The following is a 24,499-nucleotide window of genomic DNA, read 5'->3' on the forward strand; positions in this document are numbered from 1 at the left end:
TATAGTGGAATACAAGTATTACATTTGTTTTCTCAAAAGGACAAATTAGTCTAATTATCATATTAATTTGTACAGTTTTAAGATGAGCTCATAAGGCAAACATCCTCAAAACTTCAATTAAAAAATGGTTTTAAAATTTCAATTATAATATATATAACATAGAGTCTGCATAATATATTCTACTCTATTTTAATAAATTAATATGCTACTAATATATATGCTGCTAGTATTGCATGCTATAAAATATACCATTAGACACTTTATAATAAAATGTCTTTTGCTATTATACTAAGAATAGTTTATACTAATATTATATATACTCTAATTTTATTGTAGATTGGAGTATATTTCTATATAGTTATTGCATGTAAAGTGATTCTTCAGTGTCAGAGGTGCTTTAAAAATTTTCATGACACAGTTTAGAAAAAGCTGTACTCTAAATGCAGCCAAATTTAGCAGGATTACCTGCCATATTTTAAAGGATTAATTTGAAGTATAATGTGGGGGTTTGTTCCACAAATAGTCACCATAAATGCTAAAGAATCTAAGATATGTTGCAATTTGAAAAATGACAGCTTAAACTCTAAATTGCCTTGATGATACTTTGTAAAGTACTTGCATTTTCAACTGACCAGAAGCAGTTACATTTGAAAAAGATCCAAAAGTGGCAAACATTCCGTGAGCAACCTTCCCTCAGCTCTGCTCAAATAAGCTATCTTTTTGCAGAGGTATATTCACTCAGCAGGCACAGCTGTTATTCTGCAATTTTTACATCTAAATCAAAGATAATTGGACTTCTGAGTACATTTAAATCGTACTCTGGGAGAAGGGTCTAACTTAATGCATCATTTGCATTAGCTATAAAAGATGACTTTTTCATCCTGTAAAATTTACTGTGCTTAAAAAAGTATTTGAAAGTGCAAACCAGTTGCTTGGTAATTTTAAAGACATGTGGACACCTTTCGCACAGAACCTTTTCAGCTATAAAAGACCATTAAACCAAACAGAAGTAAATCAGTTTTCTAAGTTCTTCCTAGGTAAAATATTAATGGTAATAGACACTCATGAAAATTACATCTCCAAGTTTTACTGAAGACTACATCCTCAGTGCCAAAAAAGCCTCAGAGACAAAACATATAATATTTTATTCGGGGCTTTTAACAAATTAATTAATTAATAATTAGATGCAGATGAACAGTTAGTTCATACTATGAAGTACTTCAATTTCAGATTCTTTGATACTAGTATAAGAACTTCAGCTAAGGCATTCTTTATTGCTACTTATTGAGATTCATTATATTTCAGCATGACATTCAGACAATGTATTTTAAGGATTTTTAGTCTTGATTTTACATATAAAAATATGAAAAGCATACTGCTTATTAGCCTTTCCTCACTAAAAAAGAAAATCTGAAATTTTGTTTGACAAAATGTCATCTTTAATCATTACATGGGAACATTGTAACAGGCAAAATGGTGTCTAAAATCGTTCCTTGCTCATTTTTTACTGACACATGCAGTAAATATTCAATAGGAAATTCCATCAAAATAGACTATTCTTGATTTTCACAGAATGACAGCACGGATAAGGCTGGAAGTCACCTTTGGAGATCTACCAATCCAATCCACTGCTCAAAACAGGGTTACCTAGAGGAGTCTGGTCAAGATCACATACAGTCAGGTATTGAGTATCCCTCAGGTGATATTCAAAGTCTTTGAAGATTCTGCAACTTATCTAGACAAATTTCCTGTGTCTGACCACCTTCACAGGAAAAAATAAAATCTCATGTTTACAGAGAATTTCCTGTATTGCAGTTTGTGGTCTTTTTCTCTCACTGGACCATGCTGAGGTCTGACAGCCTTCTATACACATGAACACACAATACTTATACACACTGATCACACCTAGCTGAGGTTTTTCATATCCAGATTGAATGACCTCTCCTCACATGTCAGATGTTCTATCCCTTTATCATCTTCATGGCATTTTGCCAGACTTGCTCTAGAATGCCTCTGTTCCTCTCTTAATAGAGGGCCCAGAACTGGACCCAGCACCACAGACGTCTCTCACTAGGGCTGAGCAGGAAGGAACAACCACCTCCTTCAAGCGACTGGCAACACACTTGTGAAATGCAGTCCAGACTGAAGGGGACATTGCTGGCTCATTTTCAATTTGTTGTTCACTAGAATATCCATTATCTTTTCTGTGAAGCGGATTTCCAGCTGGTCAACCCTCAGCCTGGACCCCCAGCCTTTGCCCCACTCCTGTGCAGGAAATTGCACTTATCTCTGGAACTTCATGAGATCTCTGTTGGCCCGTTCTCTCCAGCCTGTTAAAGACCCTCTGAATGTGAAACCATCTGATCTGTCAACCACTCCTCTCACATTTGCACCATCTACAAACTTGATGATGATGCACTTTGTCCCAAGACAGAGGATCACCATGGCCTTTCAAAGGTAATCAAGAAAGACTTCATGATAACTTTGACTAGGTCCCTCAAGATTTGTGGGGGAATCTCATCAGATCACACTGATTTGCATTATGCTTATTTTGTGTGCAGATTCCTTAACCTGACTTTATTCCACTAAGTGTTGAATTTTCCTTCTCTGGACTTTCCCTTTCTCAGGGGCCTGGGATTGCTGAAACCCAGTCCTAACAATAAAGGCTGAAGCAAAGAAAGCATTAACTACCTCAGTCTTTTTTATGTCATCAGGTACCCTATTCCATTCAGCAGAGGTTTTCCCTCATCTTCTTTATGCTGCACACCCATAGAAGCCTTTCCTGTTGTGCCTCACATATGGTCCTAAGCTTTGTCTTACCTAATCTTGCCCCTTCATGCTCAACAGCAGCTACAATCCTTCCAGGTTGTTTGTTCCTGCACCCACATACTGCATGCTTCCTTTTTATGTTTGGTTTTCATCCTGCAGGCCTCCTGACACTCTGGTTTGACTTCTTGATCATCAAGGATGAACCACTCCTGAGTTTGGAGGCATGAGTAGGAATAAAAAACTCAAAGGAGTGCTAGAGACTCTGAAAGCCTTTGAATTTTCCACCTACCTTAAAAATACTGAAGTAGCTTATTGAACTCATTAGAATCACCCATTAAGAGATTCACAAAGGAGCATAGAAAATATTGCTGTAATATGCTATTTGATCAGTTTTCAACACTAGACCATTTTGCTTAATAATCCTACATATCATACCCTTACACACAATGCAGTTTCTGAAGCACATTAAGTGAAGACTCTAACTTCTGCACAAAAGAGTAAAACTCAGGAGTTATGCTGCATGACACAAACATTAAGCTAACTGAACATATTACAGCTACAATATTAGATCTATAATATATGCATATTAGCACTCAACTGAATTAAAAATCTTTGATATTTTCTACTACACTAGGAACTCTCCCTCTGACCCAATAACAAGGTTACGCAATAAACATAACACTTATCTGTTTACAGAGATGCAGCAGTAAATACAACTTGGTAAGTATAGAACTAAGTAAGAAGGACTGCGTGAAATGCAGTAAAGCAAAATCACTTAAGTGGAAGGAGCAGCAAAGAAATCTTGTGCTTATCGCTACACCTTTGACATGAAGAAGTAATGTTTGGTTTTCAATGTCACTGTCTTAAGTATTTCCTTAAAAACCACATTAAACCAGCACAAAACAAAACTGGTGCCTGTGAAGATACAAGAAACAAGCTCAAATCTACTACTGAATCTTATGTAAGATAACCACTTACCACTGAGTTTTCTAAATATAATAGCTGACTGGTCAACACATGATAGTCTACTCATAGCTATCCAAATCTCTCTAAGCTCAAAATCTGTAAGACAGATATACATTTATATGTATATATATTTTTATATGTTTGTGTATATATATATATATATGTATGTGTGCGTGTATATATATGTATCTCTATATACCTCCCCCACTTGAGTAACATAAAAGGAATAGAAAGCTCAAAGACAGCCTCCCCACAGGACCTTCATTATTCTGTTGCAAAAGAGGAAAGGCAACTTAGCAGCTCCAGCCAGGCTTTCTTCTTCCCACAATCATGCATCTCTGTTACTCAGAAGCCTCTCTGCCAATGTCACAAGTATTCACAATCTAGCTTAAAACACTAATGGTACTTTGCAAGTCATGTGATGATTCAATTGCCATTGAATATTCACATCACTCTAAGAATACAACTAAATGTCCTTCACATAAAGGTCAAGACAGAATTTGCTTCAACTAGTCCGAGTCACACAAAACTGAAGAAGTAAATGCCTTTTTAAAAATAATAATTCAATTACAAACCTAGCAACAGAGAAAGGAAGATGCTGAAGCCTCAAAAACAGACTAAAGAACAATAGTTCCCCTCTCTTAACATACATTAAGTTGTATGTTATTCTAGTTTCAGAAAAACTTTGGCATTGTTAATATATGTTGTAATGAAGTAACAGATGCAATAATCTAAGAGCAATCCTTTCCATATAAAAATGCAAAAAATGGTAACTAATTTGACTTATTTCAATGCAATATTTTTGACATTTTCCTTCATATTCACTTCTGTAACATTCTGTCACACTGGATAGAGATGAATCATTGATAAACAATGAATTTTGACCTCTATAAAAACACAGACAGTAAATGTATTTTAATGTCATAAATCAGAAGCACTGTCAGTGTAATTTGATTTTAAATAGTAAATGGACAGAATAGTCTCAATAAACAGCTTTTATACAGATTAAAAACTATTTCAAAGGTTTTTTAGCAAGCACTTATTACAAAAATATTTTGAATTACATATTTACAGTTAATTTCATAACAAGAATAAGCAGCAAAATTGATTTAACATATTCACTGGCAAGTTAGTAAATCTGATCTTCCTTATCTTGTGTGTCTAGTATTTCTACTTGAAAAATTAAGGAATCTACTTGATTCACCTGTAGGTGACACTGTTGGTCTTAGCCACACAACGATTGCTCTTAACGTATTTAGTTGCAGTCTGGAACAATGATGTTTCCAAACATGGTTTTTTTTCTTATATTTGTACAGTAGTACTTTTAAGTTCCACTCTCCTGTGGTTTAATCCCAGCCAGCAAGTAGGTGCCCCACAGCCACTCGCCCAGTCCCCTCTAGTGGGATGGGGAGAAGAAGGGTAATCAGAAGTGTAAAAGTGAGGAAATTCCTGGGTGGAGATGACAAAGTTTAACAAGCAAAGGAAAAGTTGCGCACCCAAGGAATTCAAAGCAGAAAAGGAATTAATTCACCACTTCTCAATGGCAGTAGGTGTTCAGCCATTCCCAGGAAACAAGGGATCCATCATGCGGAATGGTGACTTAGGACTATAAACGGTCACTCTGAATGTCCCCCCCATTTTTCTTCTTCTAGTTTTATATACTGAGCATGACATATATGGTGTGGAACATCCCTGTGGTCATGTGGGACCAGCGACCCCGGCTGTGTCCCCTACCAACTCCCTGTGCTCCCCCAGTCCTCTCTCCAGTGGGGTGGGATTTGAGGCAGGAAAGGCCATGACATTGTGTAAGCTGCTTAGAAGTAACAAAAACACGCCAGTGTCATTAACACTGTTTGCAGCACAACTCCAAAACACAGTCCATACTAGCTGCTAGAAAAAAAATTAACTCTATCCCAGCCAAAACCAGTACACATTTTAATATCAAACCTCTTCAGAGACAGTAGTTTATGTAAGTGCATCAAGTACAGATGTATTAAAACTGATTATACTCTGATAAAGCCTCAAGTAAGTGAAAAAATGTTCACACTGGAAAGGAAATGGAAGAAAATAAAAAAAAAAGAAAAACACTCAAAACTTTGTTTTCAAAACAGTTTAAAAAATTTTGCAGTAGCTATGTCAGGAATGAACATAATTATTTTCAATAAAAGGGAACACACTACCAAGAATGCAATGAAAAAAAACCCCACTCTGTATCTTTAAGTACAGAATACACAGAACAAACTTTTTCTGTTGTTCAAAATGACTGTAATTTTATCTGGCATTTTTTCAACTAGATTTTATTGCTAACCCAAAAATTAATTCCCACCTTCCCATCCAATCTAAATAGAGATTTTAGCCAAGTGAGTCATAACAAAGATTGCCAGTCAATTACACATACTGTAATAGTACGTGGCATTTGATTTTTAATCACAATGTAGGTTACTCAAAGCCTGTACTAAAATTCTACAGATTATGCAATTACAGCAAGCAAGTAGGCATGTTGGTAAAGTAAACAACTATATCTGTTTACTTCAATACTAAATTATTTAAATAAAACATTTCTGAATCATGGAAGACTGATTTTTAGTAAAATGTGTCATAAATCTAGAAATTATGCTGCAAATAGCACCTTCGGTTCCTTATAAATTACTACTGTTTTTTATTAAACTGCTACTGTTTGATGATGTATCAGTATTTTGCTCCCCTGGCAAAATCTTAGTTGTCATAGGAGCATATATTAATGGGAGAGCCACAAATCAGAAAGGCTTCCAACAATTTCAGTAGAGTACTGGAAGACTGATGTCAAAAGAAAAAAAAAAGGAAGTACAATGCTGAGGGCACAGAATGATAATATCCTGACAGCAATGTAGTTGTTCCAGCAACAACAACAATGGAAAGATTGCAGACAAGCTTTCAACTAAGCAACAAACTTATTAACTAAGCCCACTGGAAAATTATCCAGAAATCTCTTACACAACACAAACTTTATTTGTTTCTTAATAGCTTTCATCATCAGAGAAAACCAGGACTCCTATGCATGATGTCATAGAGTCTACTTCCTTTATTTCTGAGAGTTAAAAGCTCAGTCAAAGAACTAGTGTCACAGGCACCAAGTTACCACTCTGCTGTTTAACATGAATTTTTGTTTTACCTGCTTTCCTATTTCCTACGTTGGTGTAAGGAAGGAAAAAAATTGTGGGCACTCATGGCAAAATTCCTTCCTGGTCTCTAAATGGTCAGGACATAGCACTACAGTGCTAAAAAATTGGAAACCTATTCCTGAGGTGAGCTGAATGCACATACCAACATTCAGAAGTGTGCCCAATCCAGGGAAGAAGAGGGGATAAAATCGTTTCTTCAGTTTCACACTCTAGTCAGTGCAGGCTCACCTAATCCAGATTATGTCTTTATTTCCCTTTTGTTATTCCCTATTTTGGATCTCTGAAGACAGTAACCTTAGAAAAATGACTAGTTTTTCTTCCTTTTGTTCATCTATCAAAATGCTTTCAGGGTTCTACCTTCTCTCTTCAAAAGCTGAGAAGAATGAATTCAGCACAGCTGAGGACTTCAGCATTTACTGGTTATATACTTGAGGGTGACTGCTGGTGAAACTGGTACACTGCTTACTCATGAAAAGACTGACAAGATCAGAACCTTAAAAAAACACCAGTATTACAAATCTTGCATATGTAGAAAGACCCATCCCTTCTGATTTTATTTTAACAATCTTGCTTTCAGAACTAAACACTGATTATGAAATACACAACATTTACAGAAAAAAAGTATGTAAAATTCTGTGGTGTGCCATCAAGGCTCATTGCCTCAAAGATATCCTAGATAGTGGATTTTTTAAACATAGTTTGCCCTGAAGATAGCAGGAACAATGAAGCAGGGAGCAAAATTTTATTTTTCACAGAAAGAAATTCTGAAACAAAGGCAATCCATAAGCAAACAACACTGTGAAGTGGAGATGACTCTGGCATAGATAAATCCCACTACATAAAAAGATTTTGATCTTTTTGACTCAGACACACACATCAGCAAGCATTTCTGTTCTAAACATTTTAGAATATTTCTCTCATTTGAAAGGTAAGGTTTTAAGCTCATTTAAAGGAAGAAAGACTCTTATTTTAAATAGTACATAACTTTGAAAGTTCAGAAGAAAGGAAGTGGGGCTGGTCTCTTCTCCCAGGCACTCAGCAATAGGACAAGGGGGCACGGGCTCAAGCTCTGCCAGGGGAAATTTAAGTTGGAGAGCAGAAAAAAATTCTTTCCAGAGAGAGTAATCAGGCATTGGAATGGGCTGCCCAGAGAGGTGGTGGATTCACCATCCCTAGAGATTTTTAAACGCACGTTAGACGTGGCGCTGACTGCCATGATCTAGTAAATGGACTGGAGTTGGACCAAGGGTTGGACTCGATGATCCCGGAGGTCTTTTCCAACCCAATCAATTCTATGATTCTATGATTCTAAGTTTTTTTTCAGCAAGTTTCTACCACTGAGGAATATTCAGGATGTACTCTTAGAAAGAGAGGCATGCTCCCCTCCTCTTTCTTTTTTTTGTATTATATTTTAATGTCTTCCTGTCCAAGTCAAAATGCTGATCAAAAGAGGATATTCTCTGCCTGAAACCACATGTATGCATAGAATCCAGCACTACTTTGCATTCTAGGCATACTGAAAGAGGGAGTATTAACCAGGTTCAACTCTGGTTTTGAAATGAACTACTTGAAAAGAGTTTTTCTTTATCTCTGAGTTTTATAATCTGTGGATCACTTCTGAAGGCCACTTTGTGAAAGTTCAGTTCCTCATACCAAAAGAGATTTGTAGATTTTATTGTATCTAAAGTTTCTAGAGCAAAGAACCACTTTGTTCCTGAAATGAAACAGACTGGCATCTGAAGTCATCAGTAACGCAGGGGTTTGCAACAAGTGCAAGTAAAAGAAAACCAATGGCAAGTAAGAGGAGATGAAGGCGACTTACAGAAGACTAACATCAGAGTAAGCACTTACAGGGATGGACAAAGTATACTGTTTAAGAAAAAAGATTAGACAGTGACAAAACACCCAGGACAAGAAAATAAAATAGAACTACCTTGCTTCAAAGCACTTTAATTTGTATATTATATGCAGTTTTTCAGCGTAAGTTCTTCATATAATTTTCACAAAATGCTATGGTAATATGAATGGAATAACAATTGACAATGCCAATCTCAGAAAAACTAAAGTGTTCTACAGTTGATTTTTGTTAAAATGCAGTCCAATACAATAGCCTATGAATTATTATTATGGGAGAAGAGCTGTTGACATTCTGAATTAAAAACATTCTTAGTTCTTGGTCATGTATTGAAACATTTTTGTATGATGTGGTAATATACGTAGTAAGATGATATATTTACTGTTGTAACGAGTCACTATCTCATGTTCTTATTACACACATAAGGAAAATTATATGCATATTCAGCCTCTAGCAGTGGGCTTTGTACATGTGTGAAAGGAGAAGCACATACATAGCAGAATATCATGGAATGTAATGCTCTAAAAAATTCATAAAATATATGTATTTTCATAGGAAAAGTAGTAGGAATCAACCTCACTATTTGCTTTTACTTAGACACACCTCTGTACCCTATTAAAGTGCAGGAAATAAGAAAGAGTGTATGAGAAAAATAAAGCTGTAGATGAAACAGTAGGCATCTCAACTTTATAGCCCTCTTTTACTTCAAATAATTTCGGACTTGATTAGTTTTACACTGCAGGTAAGAACTTGAGAAAAAGCATTATTCCATTTTATTAGTATCAGATTCCAATAGGGAATAAAGCCTTCATGACTTAATATCAGAGTCTATCGGCTGACAGAATCTATCAGAGTGATCATCCATATTACTCAGAGGTCTGATGCCATTTGTCGTTCTCAGAACTACTTGCCCTATTCAGCTCTGATGCTTTTGTGGTCTCTGCTTCACTTTTCACTTCTGCCTTGCCCTCACAAGTACAATTAATCAGCTAATCTTCAAGATGTCAAAATAAATTTCGTCCTTCAGGCTATTTCCTCTTGTCAAGAAAAGCATTCTGTTCAGTGTCAGACAAATGTATTTGCCAATGCAAATGCAGCTTACATAAATTCTCTTTTCATTTACAACACCATTATTTTCTAAAACACCATCAGTGCTGTTGTATTACTCATGCTCTTCATTAAGAATTGCCCTTTTATTCTATACTACTCTTATTTCCAGTAAAAAGAGCTAGCTAAATAGAAAAATACCCAGCTAATAAAATTTGCTATGAACTAAGAAAATTCTCTCAGATTTTAAATACCAAAAGTAAAATGTCAATGAAAGCAGTAACTTTATTTAAAAAAGAAATTAAAAAACCCCCACTAACTTGTAGGTTAGTTTTGTGGGTTGACCTTAGTAGCTGGCAGATGCCCAATCAACCACTCTCTCACTTCCCCTCCTTAACTGAACAGGGGGAGAAAATAAGATGGAAAAGCTCCTGGGTCAAGATGAAGGCTGGGAGGTCATTTACATACTACTGTTATGGGTAAACCAGACTTGACTCAGGGAAAATTAACTTGAATTATTGCAAATTAAAAATAGACTACAATAGTGAGGAAACAAAGACAAAACCTAAAACCCCCTTATTGCTAGTTCCCCTCCTCAGGCTTAACTTCGCTGCTTTGTTTCCAAGTCTACCTCTGAGGGATGGGGGCTGCAGTCAGTCCAAACTCTTGGTCTCAGCCATTCCTTACTCACACGTTTTCCCCACTGCAATGTGGGGTCCCTATCAAAGGACAGACCTTTAAAAATTGCCCTAACATGAGACCTTTCCATGGGCACAGTTCCTGCCAGTAGCCTGGTCCTGCATGAGCTCTCTAGGGGCCATTTTCCTGTAGGGCACCATCCACCTGCTGCAATGTGTGCTCCTCCCAGGGCTATAGCACAGACATCAACCTCACCATGGCCTCTTCAACGGGCTGTGGGGGAATCTCTGTTACAGTGCCTGGAGCACCTTCTCCCTTCCTTTCGCTCTGACCTGGGTGCCTGAAAAATCATTCACATTTTTCATGCTTAACATATTTGGCACTTGGAAAATGAAAGTGGTATCACTTCTCAAACCTAAACATTTGAAGGACGGTTTCTTAGCAAAATGTTAAGACAGTTTTTATATAAACTGTGAGCAATGTTAAGAATCAACTCTGAAAGAAATGTGATTTTAGCTTACACAGGTTAATGAGCAGAGAAGAAATATGACAGTCAGTTGCCTGTTTTCTTAATGACAATGCAAGTCAGCTTTAGCAGGACCTGACAGCAAACAAATTTAAGCTATGAATTTGATTTATTTGAATATCTTGGAATTTTTTAGAGTTCATAAAGAAGGCAGGGGGTTTTTTGTTGCTTTTTGGTTTGTTTGGATTTTTCTTATATTTATTTTATTTGACTTTATTTTATTTTACTTTACCTTATTTTATTTGACTTTATGGATGAATGCTACTATAGGTTTCCCACTTCCTACCTTCATTAATATTAGATTGAAAGCAGACTAAGGTCAGATATAGCAAGTGCTTCCAATACTCCTTCCTTTAATTGGACATGCAATTAACTTTTATGAAATTCATGACAGAAGAAAAAGACAGAAATAGGCAGAGCCCTGCAGAAACCTAAAAGCTTTAGAAATGTCTGTTTCTGAAAAGTCTGTCAGGCCCATGTTAACAGACACAGTCTTGTAGTTCAGTAAATGTATACAACTCTTTCTGTGGGACTTAAAGTACCTGAGTACCATGTAAACGTTACAGAAAATCCAGTATTGTATTTTAAATTAATACTCTTGCTTTCTGTATAATTAATTTTTTGATCAAGAAGAACAATAACAAAAATAAAAATGCTTTCCTTAAAAAAAATCTATATTCCTAGACAGTTAAAAAAAGTATTCAGTAGTTTAGAATTGGTAGAATCAGGACTATTCACACAAGAATAGTTTGATTCACTTTCTCATTTATTTAAAAGGCAATAAATTTCCTTTTCCTGCCCTATGAAACCCTTTAACTCCAAAAATATGAGAGTGGAGGAACAGAGATTTATAGAGGTTTATAAGTTGGGAAAATTAGCCTGCTTTCAAAATTTGACCAGATTTGTTTCCAACTACTACATAATGTTAGTAACACAGAAAGCACTTAACACCATTACATATCTGAAGCAAGCAAGGCTCGTGACAGTCTGATAGTCTGACAGTCCTCAAGGTAAAGGAAGAGATCTAAGACCAAAGAAAAAGAAGTTTTTCTTATAACTGCAGGTCTGAGGCACAAAATAAAGCTGAAACATTATGGGAAATTTATTTAAACTTTAAAATGTTAGTTTCACTTATACATATTTATCTGAATTAGAATGCAGGCTGTTGACAAGGATTGTACTGAAACTGCCGACATACTAGTTTAAGGGTGAGAAATATTCACATAAACTTAACATACAATAGAAGACTAAAATAACTTTCCTTAAAAGGAAAATATAATTAACAGGATAATTTTTAAAAACTATTTTTAAAGTTCATTTAGGTTTAAGAAATTTTGATTAACTTTTACTATGTTATGGTAAGGATCTTAGTTTTGTTTCATGTCATGTCTGTATAAAAAATTAAGAAGAAATTATCTTCTACATGTTTTTTTTTGATGCCCATTAACTTTTTCTTAAAACCTGAAGGCCTTTCTGCATTCTTTAGAGGCTATCACGGTTTTACACAAATTAAGGCATCAGCTTACAAATACACTCTGCCCAGTGCAGGGCACTGCTTTCAGACTTTACATTACAAATTACATTATAAATCTGTACTGCTCCAATCTCAGTGTTATTCTCCAAACTTTCAAAAGATAACTATAATTACCACATTTGTTGCAAACACAAGGTAAAATATAACTGAAAGTCCACAAGTTGATTTGGGAATTTTCATGTTAAATCTCTTTCTAGACTGTGTAAAGCAAAGCTTGAGTAACACTGTATATGCACACTCAAGAAAGTTCATGAAGAAAATCACTCAAATAATCCATTGCCTTACAACAAAACACTTCATGTTACTTTGAAAGATACTCGGAAAAATACGTAAGTTATTACTTATGAATACTTTCCATTTAAATATTAACATACCAAAACCAACATACCAAACGAGAGATTATGGCTAAAGTATGCTTAATATCATAGTGGTTTAAGTCATGTCTAAGTATGTGATGTCTAAGTATAAGGCAGTAGTATGTCAGTATATGAACATGTTTAGATCATAGTAGGTCAGTATACAAACATACTAGGGTTCTTAGGAAAAATATCAACTGTAGGGAAACAAACTTCCTTGGACTGTTTTTTAATGAGGAAAAGAAATAGAAAAGTTGTCTTTACTTAGACTATGAAAAAAAGCTTTCACAATGTAAGATAAACTCTCTATAAGAACCACTACAACAGATAGGGTTATTTATTTTTGTAACTAGTTTATTTTCTTCTATTTCCAGGTATAGTGAAGCACGTACTTACACACAAATTATTTGACAATAGACTCTGAATCTACTCTGGCTGAAACATAAAAGTGACACATTAAAAACATTTACACATACACCTTTTCACAAAAACATGAGCAAAGGAAAAATGTGGACCTGTTAAAGAAAGTCCAGAGGAGGGCCACAAAGATGATCAGAGGGCTGGAGCGCCTCTTCTATGAAGAGAGGCTGAGCTGGCTGGGGTTGTTTAGGCTACAAAAGAGAAGGCTTCAGGGAGACCTCATTGTGAAGCTTTCCAATACCTTAGGGGGGCTTATATAAAGAAGGGAGAGGGACTGTTTATATGAGCAGATAATGTCCGGACAAGGAGTAATGTTTTTAAACTGAAAGAGGGCAGGTTTAGATTAGATGCCCCATTCCTGGAAGTGTTCAAAGACAACTTGGATGGGGTCCTGAGCAACCTGATCTAGTTGGTGGCATCCTTGCCCATGACAGGGGTGCTGGAACCAGAGGATCTATAAAGACCCTTCCAACCCAAACTATTCTATGTTTCCATGATTCTATGAAGGAAAATTGTCTTAGAGTTTTAACATACATCCTACATGTTAAACTTAAATATGTAGTAACTGCAGCTTTCACTGCACAAGATGTGGGGATCAGGTTAGAAGACTGACCAAACAATCAATAAAAATTAATTTTTCTTTTTCAGACAATTTCATTATTGGCAAAAAATATGGAAACAACTTTTTTTAAAAGCTTAGCTTCTCAAGTGTGTTTTGGAACCACAGTGATGTTAATGAGCATTCAATAATAACATGGAAGTAAAATCATCTCGTGAAATATTAAAAGTATGGAGCATCAAGAAACAGGTATGCCTTCTCGATAAGTATAAGTATCATGGAAAACACAGAGTTAGTGCTGAAAAACTGTGCTATAAACCATTTTAAATGGAGCATCTTTCATAAACATTTAAAAGACTATTGCACGATAAAAAGAATAAAAATTTAAATACCTTGTTACTTTTTTTGGCTAGCATTTAAACATATTTGTATAAAAAGTAACAAAGGTAGATCCCACTGTACATTAAAGGTGGATTCCTGAGAAGGGAGACAGCAATTTGTCAAATAAAGCAATTTTTTCTCATGAGAATTAGCGTAACAGATATATCTAATAACCTACAAAATATACATCTTTAAATACACACAGCCAAATAATGAAGCAAGCAGGATGGAAAGGAAGGAGAGAATTTTGAGAATTGTCACTGAAGTGCTACTTCTAATACCTGAGAATCACCTTATTTTTACATCTTTCATTATGACTGATTTGATTCACTTGGCAACACAAATAAAGATGGTGAAAATGCAACTGCTTAAAGAAGAACAGAAGACAACTGCCAAAAAAATATATATATCAGGCCTGCAGTTGCCTAGAAGAATCAGCTGAGATCTTTTGAAACTGTGATCCAACCTGAAATAGTGGCATCTACTTCAGCTGATGATCGTACTTGCTGCCTTTTACCCCCCATACAATATACACCATCCCCGTGCATATAAATTGTGTGCATACATCTATCTACCTGCTGTAACACTAATTCTTTCAGGAAAAAACTGTTTTTCTGTTAAAGAAAGATACTTCATTACCTAAATTACTACAGGCTAGAAAATAGAGCAATGACTGACAAAGCAACTCTGAAACTATAAAGAAGCAATATCTATCAGAGTATTCCTGTCTGAGAAAAGTACACATTAGAGAGGCTGACAAGCAAAATGAAGTTTTGAAGCAAGACTCAATTTAATATAGGGTAAAGAGCAATGAAAGAAGCCTGCTTGGATGAAGTGGTTTTAAGTGCCTAGTTGATCAAAGAAAGTTCATGAGTTCTCATAGAAAACAATATAAGCAAAGAGCAATAAGCAAGATCTAGCACAAGCAAGTGCCCTTTCCTGAATTTATAATAAGGCTACATATTTTCTGTGCACTTTGATATGCATCAAAAAAACACTGCACACTGCTCCATTCCAGAATCTGCAAGAACAGTAGCAGCAATTACACTGGCAACTCTTAGACTGGCATTATCTCTCATCCTCACCTCCTACCATTCTGACTAATCACAAGACTGACTAGCTACAACAAACAAAAGGAAATAAAAAAATATTACTTTACTGTCCCATAATTTTTGGCCTTTATTTTTTTCTTTTTGACCTTCCCAATGTTTTGAAGAGCAGACACAAAACTGAGCAAAAGTAAATAACTGAAATTAATCAATACTTTAACTATGGTTCCATTGAAAACCTAGGAACCAAATTTTGGGTCACAAATAACATAATGGCTTCCAAATTTTTCCTCTTCTGGAAACTATTTTTCTTCCCCCTCCACTCTCCCCAAAAGTTTAGAAACTACAAATACACTGCACTTCACATTAGTCCTTATGTACAATGACATATATAGGAAACTGCAGAAATCCCTTGAGGGTAAGTTTCAGTTAAATAAAAAAATTGTGTTAGTAGTGCTACTTTGGACTGAAATAAAAGAGCATGATGAAGCAGATATTCTTCCTACACTTAAGTTACTATGTTGCTCTAAATGAATACTTTGTATATATTAATAATATTCCATTACTAGAGTAATGGAATTTTACTTTGTAAACTGTTTTCGATACACATCTTTCAATAGCGCCTGAAATACTTTTTGGGGTTTTTTTTTCCTTACTTTTTTTACTGGATATAAGCAGAATTTAGGAATGAGGTGAGATTTTAAGAATTATGTGAAAAACTAGAAGAGTAAGAGATATGCTTTTCCATTCTATATTCTGTTCATCAAAGTTTCTACTTGCATTCAGAGCAGGCTTTCCCATTGTCACTTCAGCTTCAGCAGTGATTACACATGCTCTTTCTTTCTCTTTTTTATAACCCTGACCTACCTGATTGTGTGCACTAGCTGAAAAGTACTGTGAAAACTTGAAGTAATTTAAAATGGCAATCTGGTGTATGTAAATAATTTCAAGTATTAAAAGTTCCTATCAAAAGGTTTTTTATTATGTTAACCAAAACTTTGGGTAGATGGTGTTACAAAGTCATTCCGATAAAATACCAGTGATATTGGTTTGTTATTTATTGGTTTCTCCAGTATTTTGACTGTCTGTGTTATAGGTATGCATATACATCTTCTAATTGCTATTCATGATTTTATACTGGATCACTGCAGTGGTCCTCCTAACTACTAATTATATATAGACAGCTTTTCTAGTCATATGAAGAGCTCTCCTCTTACCAAAGAAAGGTAAAATATATAAAGCTAAGACTGCCAAAACAGAATTCATCTGAATCAATAATTATTACAAGCTATATTTGTAAATGTTCTTAGTGATAACACAACCAAGCCTTTTTTCCGTTTCTTAGACAACGCAGAAGGAGAAAGGGTAATTACATAGAACTGTATGCAAAAATGGGTATAAAATTATCTCAATGTTTTGGAAAAGTGCTATTTCACTGACACAAACAGCGTTTTCCTGAAATAAATGTGACAAGAAGTATCTGCTAAAACAGAATAACCTTCATCTAAGCAATCCTAATTAAGAAGCTAAAACCAAATATTTTATTCATATCTATGAATGTTCAAATGTTCAACCTAGTGATGTCTTATACTTTATCTTATTAAGGACAAATGAAGAAAAGTAAGATCAGTCATTAACAGGTACCTACAGTTCTGTTTTGTTTTTCTAAATAAAATACAAAGTAAATATTATTTTGACATATTTGGAACCATGTTGTTATAGCATTTCAAATTTATTTTGAACTTGTCATTTGCAGTGCAAACCTTAAACTTTTTAAAGACAGATATTATCAAAGAATTCTGAACTGATATTAATGTTAGGTTCTTGAAAACATACACACACTCAACGTTTGGGATATGAACACCTGGTGCACAATTCTGAAATGGTAGGGACATAATGCACCAAGCGACACAATCTGGAAATAGGTGACATTTCATACGAAGGTTTTCTATACAGACTTGGAGCATCATAGTGGTAAATCTAAATGGAGAAACCAAAAAGTTTAATGACCTTATTGTTTAAGATAGTTCAGATGTGTTACTGTTTTCATCTCTGAATCAAAAGCCACATTTTGGAACATAAGCAGTGTAACAACAGATGTAGTAATAACATTTTAGGTGCTTCATCAGTACTGTTACAAGGAGTTTGAAGAAAAGACAGTGTACCTATGAAGAGGTATGAATACACATGCAGAACTGTAATTTAAAATAATATGCATACCTGTGTTCGCAGAATTTCACCTTTTGACAGTTGCATATCACCAGTCAGCTCTTTCACAGTAATGCCTAGTGGTTCCAGACGTTTGCTGAAGTAATTTGTCATTTCGGCTGCCAAAGCCTTCATAGGAGCAACATACACAATCTGCACCAAAAGAACACTCACTTGATAAATGAGCAAACCCCACAACGTTGTTTGTTTCATGGCAACCATTACAAATCACAATTTATTGTGAAATATGATGCCAGGCTCTTACAGTGAAAAATCTTAATAGTGATATATGAAAAGTAGTTATCTTTGCTGGATAAGTGTGCAGCTGTTTAAAGGACAATGGATTTTGTTTATACAGCCTCATCGCTTTGAAAATTGGTTCTGCATCAAAGCTAAATGCATTTTCATAGCTTTTTACTCACATAATAAGATTTTTTAGTACATAAATAAGAATAGCTTTAACAATAATAAAGTAAATCAAAACTAGCCTTATCTTTAACTTGGAAAAGCGTAATATCCTTGAAAACTTTCTGATTTCACATTCTATGTATAACATATAATGGGCTTTACCATACAAGTTAAAAAGCTGTTATTTGGCTCATTTAACTCCTACCTTAAACTCATCCTTTTTGATAACACCATGCTGGACATGCTGGCGAATTTCATGAAGGATTGTTAGCATGGCAATGTTAGTCTTCCCAGCTCCAGTGGGGGCGCAGATCAGCATGTTCTCATTCGTATTGTAGGCAGTCTCGAAAACTATAGACTGGATTCGGTTTAGTTTTTTCATGCCTTTAAAAGCAAGTTGTCCAATCTGTTAAAACAACACACATAGTTTTGATTTTTCATACATGTATGTATATGAGTGTGTGTATATCTATACATATATTAATCATAAGAAAAAGAACACTCAGAAACAAAACTTAGGATGCCTGTCATAATCTATGTATTATTACAGGTTATTTTTTATTCTGAGGCTACCACTTCTACCAAACTCTCAACTATAAAATCCACAAGGAAAACAAAATATAGCAGGCTAACACCTGCTAAAATGAAACAAAATCTTTAGCCTTATACTAGCTCACTATTTATTTTTTTAGTCAGGAGTTTGACCAAAACTAACATACAGTAAAATATCAACCTGTAAAACAGCATTTATTAGAATAGAACAATATGTATTTCTAAATCTAAGAATACAAAATATGATTATTCTAATAGAAGAAGAGGCAACAGTATACAGGAACTTGCTGAAGAAGGAGATGATTAAAAATTATTTATCATTAATTTTGCACAATAAAGTTCAAATTCACAGACACACAAATCCTATACCAGCTTTCTCTTGCTTCTGAGGAAATACCCATCTTGCAACTGTTCATGTTCAAACCTTTCTCCAACAATATTTACAAGCTGCTGCCATCAAAAGGAACATAAAACTTGCATAGGGAGTCCCAAAAAAGCTTTAAAAATGTTTTAAAAAACTAAATGATATAGCTAATACAGGAAATTGTGGTTATTACAGTTTAACGCATGTTTAAATCTTCAAAAGTACAAATCATTGATTGTAAAAATACTTTGCTCCTCTTGGTCTCTCTGAAAAAATTTATTATGACCAGGAAAGAACGACTGTAGATAGTTACAATTTCTGCATTAGGATATTATGAAACCCTTGCAACTAAGAAACAGACCCTTAAGTTATAAAATTAATTTTCTAATAAACTTTTTCTTAGTTACTTTTCACAGATTTTTAAAATAGACTGCAGAACACATAATTATTTCCTTTCTATAGATTTAATTACCTACACTGCTTCTAGTACAAAGCATGAAAAATATCTTATTAATGTTTTTGATGATTAAAATTTTTACTTTAACTGTAGGAAATCACAGAAATACAGTAAAGAACAGACCTTGAAAGCATCTTCTGAAAAGTCTCCTTTTCCATTATTCTGGGTGTTGTAATTAATTTACAGTCATTTTCTATGGTAATAGCCTCTCCAGTACCAAATATTCTTTCAAATGCCTACCAATATTAAGCCAACTATTTGAGCAGGACTTAATTTATTACTGCCTTAAGTAATGTAAGGTCACGAATGAAGGCTTCATCAGCTATTTAAATCAAATACCTTATTTAATTTTGTGACAAATAACACTAGGTTTCTCATTTTACTGCTGTTTCCCAGGAGTAGCCTCATATGAGAGGCGGAGATATGAAATATAAATTTAGGTTAATACACCATTTTCACAATACTTGACAATTCTTCACTTTTACATTTATAAGAATGATTACTTAATGACTAGCCAATTGTAGTTTTATTCTAGATGACTTGGAACATGAAAGAAACCCAACTCATTGATATAGAAGTCAATGAAAATACAATACAACCAACATACTATTTCTTTTTGAAAACTATGCTTTTCAATTTAACAGTACCTTTTTCTTAGCAAAGATTTTGGCTTGAAAAATTATTGTGCCGCACTGAAAAAGCAAGTACTATTCAAACCATGAATTCCATTTTTATTTATAGGATTGACAAATCTCAAATATATCCAAATATCTGTTTTAAACTGATGTCTTTGGTGAAGAAAAAAAATGTATATAATGCAAGTACTTCATGTACTTTTAATCAAGTTTCTTCACATTTTAATGGCTGAATTTCAGGATTACAACAGTTTTCACTGTTAATGTTCTGGCATAGTTATTCTGCTTGTCAGACTGCAGACGGAAAGCTTATTTGTATTGCATCAAGTTTTGTATACATAATGTTCTAATGTGTACTTGATGTGTCATCTTCAAAATTCATTTCATGTTCATGAATGAGACTATTATAAAGTGTTAATGGGTTTCCCAGAGACCTGCTGATTATGTTGGTGCTATCAGTGTTCAATCAGCAATTTTTATGACCTCCTTAGTCATTTGAGGTTTCTAATTTCCCAGTTATTTTATTTTGAGATTTCTTGCCAGGACTTTGTAATTGGTTATATTTGCCCTTTTCCCTCCCATTCCTTGTAGCTGGTTTCAGAAGCCATTATAAACACCATATAAAGTTCACACTGATGAACACCATTTACAGCACTCATAACAAAGGTTCTATGGAGAGAAACTCACAATTGCAACTGGTGACAACAGAATTGAACTAACAAAACACTATCTTGCACAATATGCATATTATTTAAAGCAGCAGGTTTTAAACAAAAGCAGAAACACTTCTGTCTAAATTAAATCCAGTGTAAGTATCTTCAGAACTGAATGACAGAAACTTTTCACAATAACATATTTGAATATGTATGGCTTTACACATACAGGTCACTTGATAGTAGTCTGATTGTTAATACCCTTAAATATCTCCTTGAGTTATCTTAAACTACTGCATGTAGGAATATATTGTTACAGCTTCTCTTAAACTTCAACTGTGCAGTGTAAAACACCTTTTTTTCTCCATATTTCTCAGAAATTACATATACCAAAGCCCTAGAACATGTAATTTTAAGAATAGGAAAAAGATACTTACAAAAATAAAAATAATTTCCTGTTCTCTTTTCCTATTGCAAAATAGTAACACCAGAGATCAAGACTGACTTGGTAAGTAGCAATAAACGAACACATGGTCCAGAAGAACCAGAGCTGTGTAACAAGTTAGAAAAATGGACCTCAGCTTGTTTTCTGGAAAGATGCTAAGGAACATTAAGAGTAGAATAAAGATCAATAAAAAATAAAATTCATAAAAAGGTGGTTAAGAAATAAATATAATTTTTTAAAATAATGGTATTGTGACCAGAATCTAGACTTTCATTCCACATGCTATTCATTTTTAAGCAGGTACTGACAAATCAATACACAACATTCAAAATCACAATACAGTCAACGCATAATATTCTTTGAAAGTTGTCTCTGTAGGAACATAATAAGGATTTAAAAAGCTACAAGAGCAAGGAATTGCAGAGAAAAAGATTACCCTAAGATTTCTTTAAACCAACTCCCCATGTGGTTGAAAAAATAAAGAATACCTTTCCTCATAATTGCATTTTATTCCAAACAGTAAGTACAAGTGCATAATCCAAACCCAGTAGTTTTTCTCTTAAAGATCAGTAAAGCAGCAGACAGAAATGCAACACCATGCACAGAAGTCCACAGTTTTATAAAGGTATTAGAAGATTTGCTTTTTTAAATTTGTCATTTGCAGAAACAACCTATTTTGAAAGCTGAAAACATTTTTTCCCCTGTCTGCATATTAATATTAGTCAAGACTTCTACAGATCAAATCTTTTCCAGATAAACCAGTGAAATCCCTTCCTTCTTAAAGAACTGGTTGCCACTGGATGGCAGAATCCGTTTTTCACACAAAGTGAATGAGATGCAATATTCTTCAGCTTTCTCTTGCAAAAATGATTTATGCCTAGAATTCAAAACAAAGTATGGAAAATTTAAACAGAATACAATCTAAGTGCTATTCTCAAAAAACGGAATTTCAAGCCATTTTTACATAAGCATGAATCAATTGGAAAGATCACTGAGAAACAACTCTTGACACAAACCCGACAATACACAAGACGGCTCCAATGCAAATGTATAAACCTCTTATTTTTTACTTCAGTAAACTTTCCGATTTTTTCTCACGGAATTTATTTTTACAACTAAAGCCTTTATGAGTAAATGAGATTACACCTAAAGAAGGTATTCGAAATGAGGCATTTTCATTAAAAAGATATTTGTGTGTTGGTGCTCTAACTGCAATTTAAAAGTAGGATTAAATTGTTTAAGTCCTTAAAGTAATATTCATGAATGAGTCCATATGATTCAGTCTGCAGGCAAGTTAGAGCTCAGAAACGCAGGTGCTTTAGCCACACAGTAGTGACAAGTGTCTGCTCCAAATAGCACAGGCCATCAGCACTTTAGACAAGAGTTTCAGTCATGCACCTCATTAGCTAGACCTTTTAGTTCTACAGAGTTCAATACGTATGTACGTATGGCTCAGCTTCGCAGATGAAAATCTGGGAAGGGCTCTCCCCATGTGGGTGTGGCCCTTCCAGCCTGCACAGTGGATTTTTTAGGTGAGGCACAACGTGTGCAGAGCTATTCCCATCCTTTAACTCCTCAGGTTCATCTGCGACGGCCGAGCGAGCTTGGACAGTGACAGTGAAGTCCTCAGGACTAGAACCTACAGCCCTGGGTATTCCCAGGAGGTCTCCCATCCAAGTACTAACCAGAGCTGACCCTGCTTAGCTTCTGAGATCTGATGGGATTGGGTGTCAGGGAGGCATTCAATAAATATTTTACAGAAGATACTATAGCACTCTCCCTCACCCAAACAAAAGGGTGCTAATTACAAGTCCCACTAAAAGCTGAGATCTTTCACTCTCCAGATCACTTTATGCATTAAGACTAGTTGACAGAAACACCTTGCAGGTGCAATTAATCTCAGTATCACAAGTATTCACTTTGTGGCCCAATGTGCTCTTAAGTCAGCTTCAAGGTACAATGCCAGCATTTTAGCAGCAGCTTCTATATTCAGTATGGATGTGCACAGGCAGAGCATCATATCTCTTTATCTAATCTGCCACAGCAACTCTAGAAAAAATAAAACCATGTTTAATTAGTAATTTATCCAGAAACTACATTTGGATGTTATGTCTCTGAATTATGATGTATCTACAGGACATTCTCTTCATATTTCTCATTCCAAGAGATTTTGTCCTGTCCACATTAATTTTTCCAGTTTTTATGTAATACTAGACAAATTCTTTCATTGTCTGAAATAAAAGAATGTTGGTAATCTATATTAATTTCCATAGCATAACCTAAACTGAATGTTCTATAATGATGACTTTTTCTGTCATACTAGAACAAAGTAATAAGATTACTACCTATTTAACTTAGAGATAATCCATTGCACTCATAAACTAAGGTTAAGCTTTCAGCATTTTCTTTGTTCACTGACTTAATTTTAATGTAGATATATTTTATTCAAAGTACCTTATATATCTCAGGTGCAACAAATCCCATTCTGCAGTCAGCTGTTCTATTGCACTTTCAGCTACAAAGATAATTGATCTAACTAGTAATAGCATGACTACTAATCCATGCTTTTTTACAGAAAAACTATGAAATTCAGGATACAACGTTCTAAAGTCCCTTGTCCGTATACATAAATACTCTCTAGGTCACCTTTCCTCTCTGTCGTACTTTGAAATGTCGTTGGTTAAAACATGTACCTATGCACACACATATATACACACAAATATATGTTTTTATATGTATGCCTATACACTCACACATTTTAATAAATACATTCTGACTACCTTTCCAAATTATGAACATTTAGTAGTCTCCCCTGCTTTTTAACTATACATCTCTACACTCAAAGCACTTTTATGCCAGTGTGAACCCTATTTTGTTACTGAAGGTACACTCGAAAATAAACATAGATGTTATACTTGGGGACTTTCATAGTTTCCCTCTTCTGATGATACTTTTCATATTCTGCTACTTCCATGAAAAAGTGGTAGCTCATGAGATTTAGGGAAAAAAACCCAACTATATTACCAGCATAAAGGTTAAATTATTTTTTATTATCTTAGGAGAACTATTTGAGAATATAATTTCCTACCTGCCCCAAAGTCTGAAATGTGTTCTTTCAAAGTGCACGGATACATTTTAAGCAAAGGCTCATAACATGTAAAAGAAAAACTGCATGATGTTTGGATCTGCTCCATTTAGCACCAAATCATATCAGTGAGATTTTATTGGACTTAAGGGGAAAATTTTTGCAGGAACAAGTAGCATACACAAAGATATGAAAATTATACAAGCATACCAAATAGAGCTTATGATTGGCTTTGGGCCATAATCAGCATTAAAATTTCTTCAACTAAGTACAAATTATGTCTCATCCAAAGTGTAGTACCTGAAGAGTTATGTGCTATAAAGGAAGCTTGGAGTAAAACACGTTAGATGCAAGTAACAAAAGGCACCAGAGAACCAGCAGCTGGTTTCAAAGCTGTATGTGCTACAAGTGACTAGACCAGATTTAAAAG

General features: G+C 34.7%; 1 protein-coding gene across 2 annotated transcripts in view; it reads right to left on the reverse strand.

Annotated features, from left to right (window-relative positions):
• ASCC3 (activating signal cointegrator 1 complex subunit 3) overlaps positions 1–24,499 on the reverse strand; it is a 266,328-nt gene that overhangs the window by 177,104 nt on the left and 64,725 nt on the right. For both annotated transcript variants that reach the window (XM_071548808.1, XM_071548809.1), the window contains 2 exons: positions 18,084–18,284; positions 17,483–17,623 (listed from right to left, as the gene is read on the reverse strand). In XM_071548808.1, the coding sequence (XP_071404909.1) occupies positions 17,483–17,623; positions 18,084–18,284 (342 nt within the window). The remainder of the gene's footprint in view (positions 1–17,482; positions 17,624–18,083; positions 18,285–24,499) is intronic.

This window comes from Pithys albifrons, chromosome 2, assembly GCF_047495875.1.
Source record: "Pithys albifrons albifrons isolate INPA30051 chromosome 2, PitAlb_v1, whole genome shotgun sequence".
Classification (NCBI taxonomy): domain Eukaryota; kingdom Metazoa; phylum Chordata; class Aves; order Passeriformes; family Thamnophilidae; genus Pithys; species Pithys albifrons.